Source organism: Pterocles gutturalis, unplaced genomic scaffold, assembly GCF_000699245.1.
Source record: "Pterocles gutturalis isolate BGI_N339 unplaced genomic scaffold, ASM69924v1 scaffold11194, whole genome shotgun sequence".
In the NCBI taxonomy this organism is placed as follows: Eukaryota; Metazoa; Chordata; class Aves; order Pterocliformes; family Pteroclidae; genus Pterocles; species Pterocles gutturalis.
Genome location: NW_010128247.1, coordinates 2,262 through 22,826, shown reverse-complemented (window position 1 = coordinate 22,826; position 20,565 = coordinate 2,262). Strand labels below are relative to the sequence as shown.

The 20,565-nt window shown below is 46.8% G+C and overlaps 1 protein-coding gene across 1 annotated transcript; it reads right to left on the bottom strand.

Moving 5' to 3' along the window:
- Positions 1–13,215: 13,215 nt before the first annotated feature.
- Positions 13,216–19,882, bottom strand: LOC104466200 (somatomedin-B and thrombospondin type-1 domain-containing protein-like; the record flags this gene model as incomplete). Its single annotated transcript, XM_010079545.1, has 4 exons — positions 13,216–13,426; positions 17,680–17,856; positions 18,657–18,735; positions 19,688–19,882. Coding segments are annotated over 4 exons (569 nt in total), but the record flags the coding sequence as incomplete, so codon positions are not given.
- Between the last annotated feature and the right edge of the window lie 683 nt (positions 19,883–20,565).

Below are 20,565 nucleotides of genomic sequence, written 5' to 3'. Positions count from 1 at the left end.
TCCATTCATATGTATGGAGACAGAAAGAATCTGGTCTCAGAAATAAAATACTGCAGAAACACAGCAGCTGCCACACCAGACCAACACCAGGCTATCTGCTCCGGTGGTCTTCTCACAAAAGTCAGCGCTTCAGTGCTAAAAATGTTATTGGAAAATGAACTGTTAGCGCAGGTTAGTGCTATACGGTGTCTGAGCACTGGAGGGCTGATTCCTTCCAGCTAGAAATCCTTTCAGCTCCTGAAACCCGAGCGTCCTAATCTTAAGCAGCATCAAACATTATTATTGTAAGATTGCATGGCACTGCAAATAAATGCTGCATTTAACATACCAATGTAATGAAGTACAAATCTCTGGTCAAGAATGAAAGTTTATTTAAGGCACTATAAAAATATTGCCATTAATCCAGGGTTCTTATACCCTACAAACTGGGATGCTGGAGACCAGCCATTGTAAACAGGACAAATTTAAAGGCTTCACCACATGCAGGCTGCCATGCTATCTCTTTGCAGAGTCGCAGGGCGTCAGGGCATCTTAAACAAGCAAAGAAATTACTCCTCTTTCCCATGGGTCTACCTCAAAGACCCCAGTTAATCAAGCCCAGCTGAAGGCATGGCAGGGGGTTGTTTCCATATACATTCACGAAGCCCTTGCAGAAAGACTGAGAAATGCAGAGGAGAAGGAGAGTTTCAGAGCAAATCTGTAATAAGCAGCATTATCAGCCTGGAGAGGCGTAAGAACCTTAAAAAGCAAGAGCTGACCAGGGTCTTCTCTGTGTCAGCCCAAAGGCTGAGCCCCTTTCCTCAGCCCCAGGGTTTCCAAAGGCAACACAATCCCTGGAGCCACCTTTGCACAACCCTGATGTGCCCCCAGACACCCCAGGGTCTCACAGCACCTCCTCAGCCATGGGGACAGCAGCCTAACGGTGCAAAAGGGAAAATAAGTACCCCTCAGCTGGGTGCTACCGGCAGTTTTGGAGATGGAATATATTGAAATACTAAGGACTGCAGCTGTCTGGTGACAGCAGATTGAACAGCCCTGCTTTGGGCGCATGGAGGAGAAAAAACCCTTCCAGGAAAGCAGCTACACCGAGCAGTGAGACCTGCAAAGGAATGCAAGACTGGTTTATATGTAGCATACATAAATACATACATATGTATACCATGATATCTACTGCCATGAGGGCTGATGCTAGGGGAGCACAGAGCAGGAGGAAGAGCGAGAACTAGACCAAGGACTAAGCTTGGCAGTGGGAGCAACCAGCAAGTCAGAAGCTCCCGGGACACCTGCGCACCATGGCACGGCTCTGCCCACAGACCCCCTTGTCCCGTGCCCTGCAGGGGAGGTGCACACTTCACGTAGCCACAAACATTACCCATACTTGGGATCTCTCCACCGAGATACCCTTGGGATTAGCATCCTGGTTCTGTGATGCTGAGAGACTGGGGAACAAAGAGCTGGGACCTCTGGAACAATGAATTTCCAACCAGGCTAGAGGGCTCAACTGATCTTCACACCAAAATAATCTCCTTTGCATTTCTTTTTTTTTTTGTACAGCTTCTAGAAAATATGTCTGAAAAGATTTGCTAGGGTTCAGAACTCCCCAGGTACAGCTTTGACAGGATGACACAAACCACACATTAGTTTCTACCAAAAACCCCAGGCAGTGGGGCAGAGACAGTTGTGCAAAACTCTTAACACCACCCTGTCCTTGGGGAAACTTCACTGTGAGCCAGCCGGAGCTGGGACTTACCATCTACCCAGTTAAACATGAATCATCGTTGTCTGATTAAAGATGATCTTCCCAGTACTTTTCTTCCTCAACCGTGCTGTTTTGACATACCAGTTCAGGAGCTGTCACTTTAATTATAAGAATGAGTGGTGATGCAGAAAACCAGCAGGAGCAGCAACAACAACAAAAAAACTACAAATCCCCAAGTCATAAAACCAGAGCTTTAATGAGATTAATGGAGACGGCTGGAGGAGATGGCACACTGTGTACGCAGGAAGAAATGAGCATCCTGCCTGCATCCAGAGCATCTCGCTGAGGGACTCGGAGCCCTTCACAAAAATGGTAAAGTTTACAACCCTCCCTTTAACAGGTGAAAAGATGAAACGGAGAGGAGCAGAGCTGCAGTCTCGGGGGCATGCAGGAGGCCAGGAGCTGAAGCGGGAGTCAGGTCTCTCAGCCGGGCTGCAGCTGGCAGCACCTGTGAGACATCAGAGTGCTGAGGCTGATATCAAATTGGTGACATTTCCAGCTAAGGCAGCAGGCAGCAATAATGAGGATTTTCTACTCAAACTCTTTGGGCCAGGAGTTGTTCTTTTCAAAGAACAACTTCTTTTCTTACTAGAAAAAAACTTTCAAGCTCCATTTATCCTTCAAACCTCCTTCAAGTTGTTTATGCTTTTATTTAAGAAACCTGTGTGTTCACAGACACCAAAGCTAGCCAGTTTGTAACACCTTTCAAGTTGACCCAAGATTGTGTGTTCAGTTTGGGAAAAAGGAGGGGGAGCAGGGGGAAAGCAGCCCTGGTTCTGAGACTTGAATTTAGCAGGAAATGAAAAACATTCATTCTCACCAACCTTTCTCACTTAGAAAAACATCCTCAACAGCTTCTATCCAATTCTACTTCCTAAAAAAAGAGGTGAGAAACAGAAATGCTCTGTCCCCCCAGCAAACCCCTGGGTTTTCGTAGCTCACCTCTGACTCACCACTTGCCTTACCATTGCGTGATTGCGGCAACTTCAGGCAGAGAGCATCCAACAGATCAGCGACCCTGGGACTCTGCAGCTAAACCTCTTACCTAGGGGAATGAGCTGGGGGGAGAAAAATAGGGGCCCTCACAGTGACGAGTTTGTGATGCCAGGGCTCAGCGACAGGGGCTTTAAACCCTCTGCAACTTTGGGATAAATTCCAAGACAATTTATAACGCAAGCTCATATTCTCCCAATCCTATTTACTAAAGCAATAAGAAATTGCACTTCCCATGGCACCCTGGGCATATTATTATACTATGCAATTTCCTTCTGCAAAAACCCAATTAACTGTACATGTCTGTACCCATTCTGCCAACTATATCATTTTATAATTTCAGAACAGCAGCACAAACTGCCGGGGAGTTATCAGTAAGAACTGTTCTGCAATAATTAATAGATGCAAAGATTTTAAAAAAGGAGCAAAATAGGCACACAAATTAACACAGTCAATTATAACGCAGCTATCTGCAGGCCCAGGATCTTGTGTAAAATGAATTTCCTTATTAAGCTTTATTGTCTCCCCTGCTATGACAGAGGTCAAGGAGGAGACTGAAAACGAGCTGATTTGACAACTGGTTTTTATTTCCCTCTGTGCTTGAAGGATGGAGATCTGAGAGCAAGAAGGTTTGATTGTAGTTTGGGATCTCAAATCATCTCTGGCCCCCGTTCCCTCTCACCTTTGATCAATAGGCGATGGAGTCACGCTGACAAAAACCTTCCGTAAGTGCCGCTTCTCTCTTATCCCAGGCACCTAACGCCCTTTGTGGATCTGGACATTTTAAACCCTTCCAGACCCCTTGGAGCGCAGGGTGGGCACTGCTGGCCCCACCACACAGCCATCCATGGCACAACGCTGACTGCTCAAAGCCTGGAAGCGGTTAAATGCTCCGCTTTCCCTGACTCGCCTCACAGCCTTCAGAAAATCCACTCCCACCCAGTTTTGTGGAAAGCCTCTGGTCCAAGCAATTGCGATTCTGCTGAGAACAGTGAGGTTTGGTGTGAGATGGGAACATGGAGCAGAATACAGACCCTTCGACAAGAAATTCTGCCCCACTCTGGAAACTTCTTGAACATCTACTTGTCACACTGAGTCCACGTAAGACCTTTTCCCCCCTGATTTCAAGCAAAGGGTGGCTTCTTGTAATCATCTCGAGCTTCTCTCTGAGACCTCAAGCACACTGAAGTGTCAGATCCTGCACACAGCAAGGGAGAACACAGCCCCGGAGACAGACGAAGGAGGCACCTCTTCACGGGCATGGTCTTTCAGTTTGGCCCAAGGCTGTGCGTTTGTGGAGGGGGATAAAGGATTTGGCTGGTTTGAAAGACACTTCAGCCTGCCACACACTCTTCCACAAAAGCGAGGTTACTTTCCAGCCCAAAGAGAGAGAAAACTGCTTCTGCATATCCATGAACCAGAAGGAAAACTCCGTATTTATGCTGCATCCACCCACTTCTTACTGAAGGTGCACAGCAATCAGAAAATCCATTGCAGGCATACAGGATGTAGAGAAAACTGGATGACCATAATCCTTGAAAATGCATTTACTTAATTGCGCAGCTTCCACATTTCCCAATAAACTACTTCACTACAGTCATTAAGCCATTTTTACTGAAATGTACTACCATAAAGCAAACATATTTGCCATTGCGTTTGCACTATTACAGCCATTTAAAAAACGATTCCCAATACGTAGTTGTAGCAACCATTCCAATGTTGTTGCTTTGGAAGACATTTCTGGGTGCTTGAAATGCTGGAAAGAAGTGTATTTGGAGATCTGTAACATTACCAAGCACTTCTCTTGCTACCTATTAGCAGAGCAGTCCCTCCCCCTGCTCCTGCCCTTCCCTGCCTGTTCCAGCCTGGCGTCCTTCCTCCTCCTCACCCAGCAGGCAGAAGACACTGCCCATCACTCAGTGTGACACTTACAACTTACTGAATGAATTTATTCCCATGACTATTTATGACTCTGTGCTGCTCAGCGAAGCTCAGGGCTCACGTGGCAGTTGTGCAGTGAGAAACCTTTACACGTATGTGTTGTTTCACGTTGTCCCAGGCAGTCAGCAGATGTGCTGCCCTGCTGCATCCCTGCTGTGCTGCTTCTCCTTCAAGGGTGCAGGTGACACGCAGGTCTGCTGCCATTGCACCGCTTTCTTCAAATCCAGCTCAGGGCAGCTGTAATGCATCAGGACATGCCAATGTGCCATCATCTCAGTTACTGGTTTCAGTTATAGTAAACACTCCCCCTCCCTCTGACACCCACAACCACATCAGTTTTATTGTACTTTTTGTTTTTTAATTGTCTTCTCTGTTTCCAGGAAACCTCTGTTAACCACCATTAGTACTGCAATTTTAATGTTTAAAAAAAAAAAATCTTAATGGAGCTGAATGAGTTCGCAAACCCAACCTTCCATCTGCCATCAGTCTGTCTGTGTTTTAACACAGAAATTAAGCCACGCAGCTGCTATGCTCGAGAAATCTCCACGTGCGCCCTGCGAGCCTGTGCCCCAGGTTTGGTGGTTGGGTGTTTGTGATTTCACACAGGTAAGACCATCAGTCACGAGGAACAGCATCAACCCAGGGGATCATTTGCATTTGAAGGAAAAAAGAAAGAAAAGCTCATCCACACTATAAACAAACCAAAATCACAGCTATTCCTGAAACGCTGATATCGTGATAGGAGCCACGAGAGATACAAATGCAACAGCACAGCCAGGCAGGGACGGACTCGGGCGATGCCCTGCACCACCAGCCATCGCCCAGGCTCACATACAGCCTCTCCTCTCCCACACTCAGCATCTCGAACAGTGCAGTCGAGCTGCTGGATCCTTCTTCAGTCGAGTTTCCTATTGACTTACAAGCCAGCTGCTCCATACGTGATATGAGAAGTACACAGTAAACTCTGTCCAGTACTTTATGGATTGGGGGAACATAAATATTGACCTACCGCTGGCAAAGAGAGATGACTTAAATTCCAAATCAAACTGGCTCAGCGTTAACTACCTCTGGCCCCTGGGGAAGCGGTGCTCTGCGTGCAGACACAAAGGAGCGGGCGTCTGCCCCATCCTCTGAGCTGCCGCCAGCCAGGGCTGCGCGCACAGGAGACACGCAGCTGTCGGAGGAGCTGTGCTGCTGTGGATACCTTGACGTACCGTTAACTTTACCAATGTGGGCAGCCTCGTTAAAGTCAAGGGAACTGCTCTTCAGAGTACTTAGAGAGTCCCGTTAGGTTCAAGGCCTTACTCGTTAAAATTGAGACCTTCAAAAACTAAGAACAGGCGAAGATCTATTGGCTTATTAAAACAATGACACTGAGGAGCAAAGCAAGTGTGAACGCTGCTTTATAGGACCTGCCTCTATGTTCTCCAAGTATATAGTATTTTCAAAGAAAATGCTCATATAAGGAAGGAGGGTAAGCGGGTGACGCACGCAGGGGCACTGCGAGGGCTGGCTGGGCTGGCGTATATACTTACTGCTCTGTTTTGACGTTTGCTGTTTGACGGCAAAAGCTTAACCAGTTTCTGGAAGCTGAGATGTTTATGTTCACCAGGTCCTGTAGTTCACATTCCACTCTTCTGTGGCAGAAGGTGGAAATTTTGCAGATTATTTTCCATGACATTTTTTTTTTTTCCCCTGCCTTTTTCATATCAAACCGTGTCTCCCAGGGTGGTAGCTGCCAGGGAGGGTTTCTCTATCCTGCCAATAACACCCTGCCCCGGTCAGGGGTGGTCTCACGCGGCTCTCCCATCAGCCAGGCATCTCTGAAGACAAGAAGAAGAAATTGTCCTACATCAGAAGTGTTAATATTTCATAAACCCATGCTGGTAGCAGCCACATGGCTACAAAGGGTCGTTGCGTGCAGAGAAGAATGCAACCTACCTTGGCAACCTCCCAGATGATGATAATTTAATATTTTAGGGGAACCTATTCCTGCACAAAGCCCTGATATTCCCCCACAGCCCCGAGTGCTCTCCCTTTCCCACCACAGAGCTCCTTTCCCATTTGTTTAGTTACTAGAGGCAAAAAGCAGCAGCCTCATGCTGTGTTTGTCCCCTCCGCGCACAGGCGTGCCACCCTGGGTGGTGGCTGGGCTCAGGGGTCCTTATGTCTGGTGGGGCTGGCTGTCAGTCCTCAGCACACACTGTAACTAACACTTCCCAGCCCAGCCAGCATAACAAACAGTGGTGCTTTTCTTGGAAATATTTAAGCTTTTTTTCCTGCCCGAGGAAAATGAGCGACTGATGACTTTGTTCCTAAATTGGGCAGGTGACACTAATACTCAGAGTGCAGCAGGCAGAGGAGCTCAGCACACCAACCCCTGTACCTGTCAGGATTCACCCCAAGCAGACAAACTGAGGGGGAAAAGCCCAGCAGAACACAAGCTCCAGGGCTATGGGATTTCACAGCTATGTGTGCTCAGCCCTTTCCACTGGTGGTTGCAGGCTGTTTGCACGCTGCTGTGCCCAAGGAGCACAGGCAGTGCCCCAGCAGGGAGCTGAGGGGGGAGGTGGGAGCGGTAACTCGCGTTGTGCCTGAGCATCATTTGGGAAACTACGCACTCATGTATCCCCCTGAACTGAAATTGAGCTTTAAGCCACCCTCACTGTTAAAGCATTTCAGGGGTCTGCTTCCTTATTGCATCCAGCTGCTAGGCAGTAAACCAGAGAGAAAAAATAACAGTATCCTGTTGTCATGTTGGAGAAACCAGTTTCTCCAGCTACCATCCTTCTAACACAATGGACAGCAGTTTCCTGGAGATGCTCTCCAGCATCCCACCCTTTGTCCCAGCAGCCAGGATGCAGAGTTGGGTCACGGGTGCTGCTCCAAGGGAGCCCACCGCAGATGTAGACACACTTGCACTCAGGGGGAGGATGTCCAGCTGCACTTTGTGCTTTGAAACAGGAGGTTCGAGCGGTCACAGATCAGGCTTAGCTTGTGGGTGAGCAGAAAGGCGCAGGATCAGGCAGCAAGCCAGAGCAGCATCGGCGTTCACTGCCAGCAGAATGGGCCGAGCAACTGCCATCCTTCAGACAGCCTCTGCTCCACCTGTGAGTGGCTGAAAGAGGCTGCAAGGAATAAATCAAGAATTGTTGAATTGGCCTGAGGATTGTTATGAAAGTGGAGGAAGGGGAAAGCCCATTAGTGCTGGCATCACCCTACAACACCCTTCCAGTAATTCACAAGCACACAATTAGTATGGCCACAACAGAGCTCAAGTGAAACAAGCACTGAGCACAGCAAGTAACAGCAAAAAAAACAATGCACAGAACCAGAGTGATGCTGACAGCACAGGGATCAGCCCTGCAGGCCTGAGGATTGGGGAATGGTGATAAAAAGAAACCTTGCACCTTGCTTCCAACAATGACCAGCGCGTGGAACTCATGGCTTCAGGGGAGCGTGGGGTCACACTGAGTCTGAACTCATGAAAAAAGGGTGATATTGTGATAGAAACTGCACCATGGGTCCACCATTCTTCCTTTCAGTTTAAGATGTTTACATGATGCAGCCAAGCACATCCTATCCTGAACGTGTGTCTGGGTCCCACTAGTGTCACAGCAATTTGTGTGAGAGCAACTGTGGGTGGTGCCACAGACCAGCAGCCTGGAGACCCTGCCTGCCCCCGCAGATTTAGCAAGGTGGTGATTCGCAGAATGCATACAACAGCCTTTACAAGTGAAGGTATTTCACCCAGCTTGAGAATGGGAGCACCACTGCATCTAAAAAAGAAAAAAAAAAAAAATCAACTCTTGCTAATATTTTGTTTGGTGGTTTTAAGCTGCAAGAGACATATTTAGAGAACAGAATATGTTGGTTCAGACTCTCCTTTCTCACCTCTACTCCTCCACTTGCAGTATCACAACTATCACCAAGCAACTAATTTTATAACTGGAAAGGACTTCAGAAAAAACTTCAGTTAAAAAAAAAAGTATGTGATATTAATATTTAAATACTCAAAATACCCAAAATGAGGATAAATATATATGTTTGAAAAGCCAAAGATAACAGAACAGTCTTATTTATGGAGAAGTATTGCTAACTCCTACCATTTAAGCAGAATGTGCTCAACTCTTCTGGCCACTGAGCAAAACTAGAAAGAAGTCTGTCTTTAGAGCAACAAGGGTATTTAAGAATATTACTCCTTTTTTGTCATTCTTTTTCTTTACCTTTGGCTCCTGAGCTTTCTGGGCACAAATGCATAAGGGCTTTTTCCTTAGGAAAGGAAGCAGATCCCCACACATCCAGATGAAGGCAGAAGCTCAGACCCACGTATCATGACCCTCAGGGAGCTGACGGGCCCAATGAAGATCCCGTGGTGAAAAATGGTCTTTTACCACCTTCTGTGTCAAATGCAAACTGTGGAATCACAGGCTGGACACCACAGGGTTAGGGTGAAGAAAAGCAGAATACTCCCTCTCTCTCCATCCCGTGACGATGAAAGATTTCTCTACATCACATGGTTTCTGCAGCAGTTTCTAAGATGCTGGGATTTGCTTGGCTTCTCATCATTAAAAATTGTGATCCTCAACTGGAGAGCAGAGGGATGTGTAGGAACATCAGTCAAACTTATTTTTCGTTCTACATAAATCCAGCTCACTGGTCCTTTAGCTTTATTTGCCCTTCCTTTCACCTGGAGCCAGGCTGGTGCTGAAGGTGGAGCTGCATGTGCACAACTGGCACCTCCTCACTATCGGTGCCCAACGGGATGATTTACTGGAGATGAGGACTAAGCTCCTGGCTTTGTGTACTTGCCGTGGGAGATGTTCTCCTGTTGATACCCAGTGGTGAAAGGTTTTTAGAGTTGTCATGGGAACAGCTGTCATCTTCAGTGAGCATGAGGCTGCCTCCCTTGTTTACTGTACAAAGCCATTTTTCAGGAGCGTTGTGCCTTGGATTTCCAATAGTCTTATCTCTCCCAAAACCCAGGCTGTAGAAATTGTGGAGATTATTAAGACGGATAGTGATAAAGCCCCTACAGGGAAACAGGCGGGAGCCAGTACTTGTCTACATCATGAGTTAATCTTCATTTGCAGGGCAAGTCATCTGACAGCTTTATTATCTTCTTCTACTTAAAAGGCTCACTCTGCTCTGTGTCTCTCTCTCTCTCACACACACACACACTTGCATCTCTCCCTCCTTCCTCCAGGAATTTGCAGACAAGATGTGTTTGTACAGCTACCCAAGGTGCGGAGGTGAAGCCAGCACACTGCACAGCCCTTTTTAGGATGTGCTGATGCACAGAGACGTTTGCAATGTCTTGTTTCATCAAGTGACAAAGTCTGTGTAGAAATATCACTGCTACGAGGGTCTCTCAGGGGCTGTGTCTTTGATACTGGTGCATCCCCAGGCTACAGGGACAGAAGCAAAAGGCTGTACGTCCTACCACGCCACCGCCAGCAGCTCTTGTTAGGACCCCAAGTCTTCAGCTCTCAGGGATGAGGCAGCAGCAAAGGAAACCCCAACCAGAACAGGGACAGTCCATTTTGTGCTGATTTAGTATCACGGCTGTCTCACAAGCAAGACCCAAGAGACCACTATCAACAAATAAATCATTTTGGCCAATTCAAATTGAGGGGTTTTCCCCAATATATTCCATGAAACAGAAACTTGAAAACAACGAGGGAGTTGAATTAAATATTTTGACTCAGATTGTTTCAATTTTGAAATAAAATTCCAAAGTCTAAGATCAAAACACTCCACTTAGGAGATATAAAAACATTTCACCACTTTAAATCACTCTCTTTCCTCCATCTCCATCTATGAGGACTGATCATCAGATGTGGCATGAATCCACCAGCAGTTCAGCCAACCTAAAATGCATTTTAGCAAACTTACTGTGAGCCTCCAAAAAATACATTCGAGCCCAGATTCTGTAGTGATCTGACCCAGAACACTATTGCCAAGCAGCCCAACCTCAAACTTCTCAACTCTCCACAGCTGCCTTCACTCACTTAAGAATCTTCAAACTTCCTACACATCAAACTTACATCAGAACTGGCTGGAGTTTCCTACAGGTTCTGCCAGAATAGGACGAAGTGTTATCAGAAGAACCTCTCTTCAGGCTCACTTATTCTCACGCCACTGAAGCAGAAGGGTTGTCTTCTGCTTTCAACAAGGGCCAGGGTCAGGGAGGGTGTTTCACACCATTTACCCATGGCAGGTGCCAACCACCATTTCCTGAAAGGTTCACAACAAAACAGATTAATGTCAGGACTAATTATTTGACAGCAAAGTACCATGACAATTTGATAAAAGTCTTACACACAAATATAGTACAGCTAACGCTTAAGTGCTCAGTAAATTAAAGGGATTGTAATTAAGGTGCTTTAAGGTGCCACATTGTTTCATTGATTAGAATAAAAGCTTTTCCCACTTGACACTATCATTCATAACACAATACAGTCTTTTCCTACCCACTTGGCACTGGTGTTGTAAGAGGGGCATTGGGGTGAAGGCAACTTTTAGAAGACTAAGTTTTCTGAGCATTATTAAGCAAAAATTGCATCCTTTATAGCTTCAGTAGTCAATTCTGACAGCATCTGATAAGAGCAGGGATTCACATTGTCAAAAGTTTGGGTAGATTTAGGAAATGAAAAATGTTTCCAATAGCTGGCTCCATCCTGCTCCTGCGGTGACGGGCCGCCTCTTTACAGTCCCATGGCCCAATACGGAGCTTCTGCAGGACAAAGAAAACCTTCCGTGACTAAGTGCTACTACAATTACCTGTCTCCACAAAAAGAAAAGAAACCGGCTTCCAGCTTGATAGAAATTCCTCACAGTAAAAACTGAAATGATGTACTCTAGTTAATTACTCCCAAGCCACCCCTCAGAGGATCGCACCCCTCGGCTCACAAACCAGCCAGGACTCCTCAGCCGGCCACAAGTTAGATACAGGTTATGTCAGACAGTGAAGCACAAGTCTTTTTTTTTTTTTTTAATATTGCTACTCTGGGATGAGCTCACCCCACTGTGAGTCACTAATCCACAAAGACAGCTTGTAACATACAATAAAAAGCAGATCCTTGCTCTCAATCCTTACTGAAGTGGCCAAGAGGCATCACACGCTCTCAGCCCTCTCAGCACCATACTACACATATTCCTCTGAGCATCTCAAGCACATATCCTCAGTGCCCTTTAGTATTTTCCATGAAGGACCCTCAACATAGTCACGGCATGGGTTTCATGATCCAAATCTAGACTTAGTATTTTCCATGAAGGACCCTCAACATGGTCACGGCATGGGTTTCACGATCCAAATCTAGAATAAGGTCGGACTTGACCATTAAAACTCTCTTCTGGAGCCATCCCCAGACACTCACCTGGGTTTTGACAAATTTAATTACTTCGATGTTCATCACTGCAGTGCTCTGCCATAAAGCAGAAGTCCTTTCTGCAAATGTATTTAGGCAGATTCAGAACTATGTGTATATTAAAAGAAATATCACATCCCCTTCCGCAGAGTGGTAGGTCATGGTGCTGGACTTTCGCCTGTAAATCCCGAGTAGAACTGGACAGCAGCAACTCTTCCTCCAGTCTTACCTGCTGGAGTAGACAAGCTGGTGGCAAGATAGGCTGGAACAAACTAAGCAGGTTCAGGCACTAAAGAGATGGCATTACACAGGTTAATCAATAGACAGACACTGGGAGAACATCTCCAGTCTCCTTTATTTTCATTTATAGAAAAGTATGAATATAAATCATCAGAATATAAAAAAATATTCCCAATAGTTCCAGTTGAAAGTATAAGGCTATAGCTAGCCCTCCTGGTACAGCTGGGATGACTTCCTATTTAGAGCCCCAGGAGTGCACTGCATTTTTGGGCAACTCGGAGATGCTCCTTGAAACCTGAAGTCCAAGAGCCCATTTATCCCTGGTACCTTCTATTCTCACTGATTTGAGCAGGCTCATTTCTAAGTTTTGCTATTACCTTGGCAGCACAATATCAATCCTCTGTCAGACTGAGGATCAATATGAAATGATGAGACCACAGAGGGTAAAAACAAAAGGAAAAGACATATAAGTGCAAGCAGAAAGCATCCACAAAGAAGTGCCACTGCCATGAAAAAAGGAATTTGAGTTAATTTATTTTGCACTGTTGATTCTTCATTGAGACTTTGGAAAAAGAATAATTAAACTTGGGTTCATACAGCTTTTTTTGTCCAATTTCTTGTTGATTCTTCATTGAGACTTTGGAAAAATAATAATTAAACTTGGGTTCATACAGCCTTTTTTGTCCAATTTCCTATTTGGTAAATTCTCATCCCTCTCAAGAAAGGGGGAATTTCCAAGAAGTCATCAGGGTCACCAGGCCTCTCTAAGGCAGAGGAGGCAGCAGGATTTTTTTTCACTTCAGAGCCAGCCTGATTTCTTTGGAAATTGAGGAGTACACACAAACAGAGGATTCAGGATGCCCCAGTGCAGACAGGAACCTCTTGAAATTAAGTGGCAGAGCCTCTGGCACAGAGAAGTCATTGTTTCGGTTGTGGTTACCAGTGCTGCTGCACGTTTACGCCAGACAAGCCACCGCAGCAGTTGCTCGCTGGGACCATCAGAAGTTAGATGAACAAGAAGCTGTGAACAGAAGGACAGGAGCAAGTGTCCAGCTGGCGAATTCTCTTCCAGGTTCCCTTGCATTGAGGGTTCCCTACCGCCTGCCAGTGCAACAGCTGGTTCCTGAAACACAGTCACAAGGGGGAGAAAGTTAACATGCTGCACCTCCACTGCAGGGAAGTCACTTGTACAACGCGGGCTTAAGTCACCCAGTAAATCCCATTTAGTTTGCCAATATCAATTTTCACTCCATGGACCCAATTCTGCCTTTCTACTGCTGTGAAGAAGCAGCAACCACAGTGACCCCACAGGACCGGAACAGGGTGAAATAAAGCCCCAGTCAGCCCTCACAGGAACACTGGGCTGGAAGAACCCAGAGCAGCACATACTGTACACGTTAAGTCCAACAGGATTCACAGCAATACTCCCTCAAGATTTCCATCACTGCATGCATCCCAAAGCACACCAATATCCCCAAAACGCCTGTATTGAAACACTTGACAGGCTGCAAAGTGGACAAAACACCTCCTTCTCCGTCTTTTGCCTAATAACCACACAAACTGGCATTTTGCTACAGCAGTGTGCCCCTTTCCAGATTTTAGCACTTACTGGTTTCAGGAAATTCCTCACATTGGTGTGTCCCAGTCCTGGCCTTTGGGGAAGCCCAGATACCACAACCGGATCAGCTGTGCCCTACACAGAGAGTTGCCCACAGAACAGCCCAACAGACCCTTTGCTTCTGCTTGTTTTATAGCTCCGTAGAAACTGGAATTACTGCTCCAGCTCCACAAAGACAACCTTGCCCTTGGTTTAACGAGATGTCATGCTCCAGAGCAGGGTTTTATGCATCACACATGGTTGGAAAAGGCTCACTGTATTTTTCTTTTGGCTTGAGGTCAATTCAAAATACCAGAACCCGCACAGGGAGGATTAAGATCCCTGATAAAGCAGGCTGTGCACGGAGCAGTCCCATACCCTTCAAACCTCCAGGCTGCAGCTTTACCTTGAAAAGGCTTTACTCCTTAAACACATAAGCTAAACTTGTCTAATCCTGTCTTGCTGGTGGGGAAGGCGTATACTGACTTTGCTATGAATCAAGACCATCCATCTTCTCTCTCCCTCTGCCCCATGAGCAGGGGCACAAACTGCCACAGTCTGGACACTTATGTGCTACAACAGCCGCATCTTGCTCCAGATGATGAAGAGCAGCTGATCCTTCTAGACAAAGGCTGAGTAACAACTTAACAGATGTCAAGTCTGTGCTGTGCTTTATTTGCAGATCTTTCAGAAGATGATCCAAAATTAACAGATTAATTTGCCAGCTCAATGCTCTGCCTTGTTTATCTCATAACCTCCCAGAAGGAAGAAGCCAGTCCAAGCTGTTGAACGATGTTAGCTAGCCTCACCTGATGGCCACACATCTGGCCATAAAGCAAGGGCTTTGGGAAACCTCTGGAACTTTCATAACAGGGGTTAAAATGAACTAGCATCTTCTACAGACTGGGAGACAGGTGGAAGGCACAGATAACAAGCATCTTGCTTTAACTTGAAGCATTTATAAGCCAGACTCCACTTAGACACAAGAAGATAATTAGGAAATACTCATCAAAATATACCAGCACTGATGAGTTTATTTTAAACTCTGTCAGATGTTTTCCTTCCTGAGAGTCATTCTTGGAACAATATCTCGGAGAAACTAAATGCTGGCACAAGCTGCTGAGCTGACGGGGCGAGAAGCAGAGCGCAGCACGGCGTGGGTGGGACAGCAGCAGCTGTGCACGATGGCACGGGTCAGACAGCATTACCACTGCTTTAAGGTTACCAGCAAACTGTCCGTGTCTTCTGGGAGGGTGATCAGCAGAGTTAAGCAGGCAGAAATTCAAAATGAGGGTGAACTGAGTACACAGCCAGAGACCTGTGAGCAGATCTGGGCAAACTCAGCACAGGCTGCATCCTAGGCTCTGGCATCAGCTTTGGCGTCCCACCATCCTCTTTCTCAGGGCAGCAGTTGCTTTCCCATCTTCTTCCACCTTTCTTTACAAGCATCACATCTTTGCTCTCTACATCTGGCCAGCGAATCCCAGCCTGAGGAGCTCACCGTGCGACCCCCTTGCAGCACTGCTCCCTTGCAAGGCTGCAGGCTCCGACACAGCCACTCACTCTGCCAGAAGGCAGAAGCCTTTTCACAGACATTTCCTTCATCCCACTCAATGGTCATCCCCACCAACAGTCCAATTTCTTCTCAGAGATCATGGAGGTCAGTTTTTCCCTCTGTGCAACCTGGTAAAAATGGTGTATTGTTTCTGGAAACAAATCAGGGGTCAGCTCTGTGCATATAAAGAATACCTGTGGTAAATACTTGCACTTGAGATGCTGATATCAAGTAGATCAAGCAAGACACCCAGCCCTGGGCAACAATCTCCTTGACCCAGCACCGTAAGGTCATACGATGATAAAGAACACCAGACCATGACCTGGGGGTTATCTCGGGGATACCCAGTACAAGATCTGTGTGAGACACAGGGGAGGCTACGCACACACATGCACATGCACACACACAGAGGATGAGGATGCTGCAGACCAGAGATGTCATTTGTGTCCCACCTGCCAGTCACACACTCATCTCTGACAGAGCTGCCAAGCACTGCTGGTCCAAGGAGGCTTGACGTGTGTCTCCATTGCCTTCTGTAAGCAGGAGCTTTGTCCCCTGCTCGGGCCAGCCCTGCCCAACTCCAGGCCTGTGTGACCACCCTGGCAATGAACCCAAGCAAACACACACAGTACCTCAGCTGGGCACGCTCACAGAGAGCTCATACCTGCCTGGAAATGCCACAGACACGACTTCATTTGACATTCTGGGCAGTAACGGTGGAGGGGTAAAAGCTCACCATGTCAGAAGCTGGCTGTCACACGTCCATAATGAAATGGACCCACCAGTTCATCTCACCTCCAGCGAAACGCTGGGAACGCCTCCTAGGCTCTGCTCAACTGGGATGGATTCAAATCAGCTGCTGAGACATGGGCTGAGTCCTGACCTCAGTGAACCCATCACCATTCCCCCCAGCTCCGTCACCATCACCCCTCTCCAGCCTGCCAGCACCTGAGGATCAGGACACGGTCCCACTGAGCTGTGTTTCCATTCCACTCAGTGCTGGCCAACAGATCTGGTGAATGAAAATGCCCCCCTCTTTTTGCAGCCTGATGAGGAAATGAATTCCTGGATATATTTTTTTATTTTCCTCAATCTGATGTTCTTGCATGGCTCCAGGGTTTTAGTAAAATAACATTATTGTAAGCTTTTATAATCATTTACATGTTGAATGCAGGTAAGAGCTACTCCTGGCCACACCAGCTAAGAGTTTTTTCTTCTCTATGTAAAAGCTTTTGGAACCTTTGTACATAACAAGCTGAGGCGGAGGAGGAAAAGGCTCTAACATGACTTCCTCTTACTAAAAAGCTGAGACAAACCCTGCCTAAAAAGCCATTATTGGCAGCCTTGGTAGTGCAGTACATTGTGTACTCGAAGCCTGGTAATCCTCGTTCAGAGTTTCTGATTCAAATGAACACGCTCATTTCAACATTTGTGTAAGTTTTAAAAACACTCCCGCCCAGAACTGATGGGCAATGATTTTCCCAGGCAGGGCTGCTAACCGTTTCAGAGGATGCCTTTAATAAACTAGCAGCAGGGTGACGAGTACCAGGATAAAAGCAGCGCAGCAGCTGTGCCTCCAGCCACCACGGCAGAGGCTGGGGAGCCGGGACGCCTCTGCTGCTGGCTCCGCCGCACATCTACTGCACAGCTTCGAGCCATTCCCTCCATCTTTGCTGGAGTCTACCCAACATGTACAACCTGAGTGATCCCCATCAATCACCCCAAAGCTTCTTCAGCCAGGAAAGGATGCTGAAAGTGCAGCGACAGAACAGTGCTTCCATCCAACCTCAGGTGCCAGCACACAGCCCAGGTCCCTAAGCCAGCTGCCGCTCGCCAGAAATCCTCATAAAGGGTCACTTATAGAAACAAAATCCCCAGTGCTTAAAAATGAGAGATAGATTTGGTTTTATTTGCCATCTGTCAGGACTGTTAATCTTAGAGGCATGGCTGGAGTGTCTTTAAAACAAAAAAAACTCCACAAATGTGCTCCTTAAAAGTCAGTGAGATTTAGCAGACTGAGTGCAGGCGCTCCCACACTTCAGTCCTGGCTCTGCCACTGGTTTAACACATGAGCTTTAATCTCTGCAAGAAACTTATCGCAGGCAACAAAGACTAGTTAATACACATACAGTGCTCCAGAGAGCTGTGTGCAGAACACAACGAAACCGGGACCAGCAGATCAAGGGAGAAGAATGAAAAATTCAACATGAAAACAAAAGCTTACTTTTTGCTTCCACTGCCATCCCCGTAACAATGCAGACTTGTGGAGTCTAGAGCCGGGTGCTGACACTCCACGCAGACAGTGTGGCCCTCCCTGAGATACTGCATCCAGCGAGTGTACGAGTGGTGGCTGTGTAAGCAGCCTGGAGTGATGGCCGTGAGCTGGAATTCAACACAGTACCTGCAGACAAAATAAGCGAGAAGGTTAGCTTGATAACCAGATCAGAGCCCTCCATGGGACCGGGAGGGCCAGACTAAACTGGGTGACTACAGATCACCAATTAAAAAATAAAACCCAAAAACAATTAAACCCCCCTCCCACACCCAAGGTCATAAAAAACAGAACATGTGGTGCACCTGCATTTTGACAAGGTTAAATGGGGAATAAAGCTACTCTGCTGGTGTTTTCAACTGACATATTAAATAATAGCAGGTATTACTGGCACCTGTTTTTACAAATAGAGACACAGATTGGTCAAGCATTTGACTAAAGAAAGAAAAAAAACCCAACAAACAGCTCTTCTGATTCCAGGTCTGGTATCCATTTGCTGAACTACACCTTCTCCATCACCTGCTCTCAGTTGCTCTCAAATGGGTGTTGTAGAGTAACTTGTGACAGGAGCTAAGATTTGGTCTGTAAAGGTTTTCCTTGGGATGATTTCTCTCCTAAGAGACAGAGTGAGGTTGTGACATCTCGGTGGGAGGCTTTTGATCACACAATCTTAAACAGCAGTGATGCCATGATCGAAGAGCTGAATTTCAGTCTCGTACTGGCCTTACATCGAGGCAGACGCACAACCTTCAGATGCGCTGCAGACATTGCTGTCACTAAGGGGGGAACCACACCATGCTCTAGCAAAGTGCCACCCTTCTGCTGGGAAACACCGACTCTGATCAGCAAAAACCTGGGCCCAGAACTGCAAGCAGAGAGACACTGAAGGTGGAGTATGGCTGTGCCCCTGTGCTGAGCCTCCAACTTACCCTGCTCTTTCACTGCCATCATCTGCAGCTCTTTTCTTCCTTGCTTTTCCAAACCCTCCTGTTGTTATTAACGCTGGGACTGTGTATATCAAAGAGAAAGGGCACATAACATCAGTGGCAATACTGCACTAAGGCTGTTTGTGTCTTCAAAACAGTAAATAGGGGCTTTTAATGTCACACAGTTTTATCTCCAGCAGGAGACCAAAAAAAAAAAAAATAAAAATCTAACTTTGTATTTTCATATTATCTGTGACCATCAGCCATTTCACTGAAAAGAGAATCTGTACTGTTGCCAGATTTTTGCCTGCACAGGGTGAGCCTGCTTATCAGGCACAGCCAAAAGCCAGAGGGGAGGCGATATTTCCTTAGTACCAACTCTCAACAGGATTGAAGGAGGCAGTTGTAGCTAACTTCCACACTGGGCAGATTTTGTCCCCAAAATACCAGCAAAAAACCACAAACAGTTCTTCTAAAAATCAGTAAAGGTATGTCATGAAAAGTTGATTCGAGAAAAAACTGAAAGGAGGCCTTTTCTCCAGAAACTACCTGGATGCTTCCTCGGCTTGTGCTCTGCTCCAGTGCAGAGAAGTCGGACCTTGCCTTTGACACTTATTGCTCCTTTATGACTTTTTGCAGGTGACTCAAAATTTAAAAAAAAAAAAAAAATTAAAAAAAAAATGCTCAACATCCACTTACAGAAGTTTTAACAGGCATAAATCTACCAACTCTGCCAAAATCGCCAGAGATTTACACTTGTATAAGTGAGATCACAGCTGGACAATAATATTTCACTTTTGAAACACAGCAGATTGCAGCAAACGGCAGGCACTACTTTTAAATATTGTCCCAGGAAGGATATCTCTAAGGCCCTGAGTGAAGAGCTCAGTTCCCAGTTACACCAGACAGGCCCAGAGCAAATGTGCTGGTGTCTGAAAACAACCCCTTTCAAACACAGTAAAGAAGGACCAGCTCTGCTGACCCAAACAAGAGTCCTCCCCGCCATCACCCAGACACATTTTCCGCGGACTTACCCAGGGACTGTTTGCACTCTGTTCCTTGCCGAGTCCAGTACTCCACGCAGCCAGCCCTCTCCTCCAGAGGAGGACACGCTTCTCCTCCGTTCCTGGGCTCCTGGATGACGTGTCTCCTCCGGACGCGATACGTTGTCCTGCAAGGCTCCGCACAGCCGCTCCAGACACTCCACTGGGATACAACACAGGGGACAACTGGGGGACGAGGAACAAACAGGAATGGGGAAGGGAACAGAAATGATGCAAGTGACAAGTCTTCTCTTTCTGGACACTTTTTGACACAACCTTCCTTATTTCACAGCTGTCCCACAGCCGTGTTGGGCAGTGCCCAGTCGCTCTGCTCCCAGGACGTTACCTGCCCAGCAGCTCCAGCCATCCAGGCTGGTCTACACGCGGCCGGTCTACACCACTGCAAACCTCCCCTGCAAACTGGGACCTGCACCGGGGGAACTGAGAAAGACTGAAAATTAGACAAAGTCAAACTGAGTGGTAAGAGAAGAGGAGGACAGAGAGCAGGAGGAAAGAGAGGGTGTTGTAGACCCTTCATGAAGGTAAGGCCTAAAATATTACTGACTCTTCTTGTCGGATGTCACACAGCGAAGGACAGACAGCAGTGGAGCTTGGACCGCTGCACGGCAGGCTGGAGTTGAGTTCAAGAAGCAAAACAATGGCTTCCACTTTGTCCACGTGGTAACCAATCCCAAAGTATTTTGAGGGTGTGACTCGTGACTTTAAATCTATGGAACCTGCACTAAGTAACGCTTCAAAAATCCTCACATCCCTGAGCATCCCTACTTGCTCCCACACAGTATCCACCGTGCTAAACTCCTAAGCCTTGGCATCAAAGCAGCTGAAAAAATGTCTTCGTTTGGTGTTCA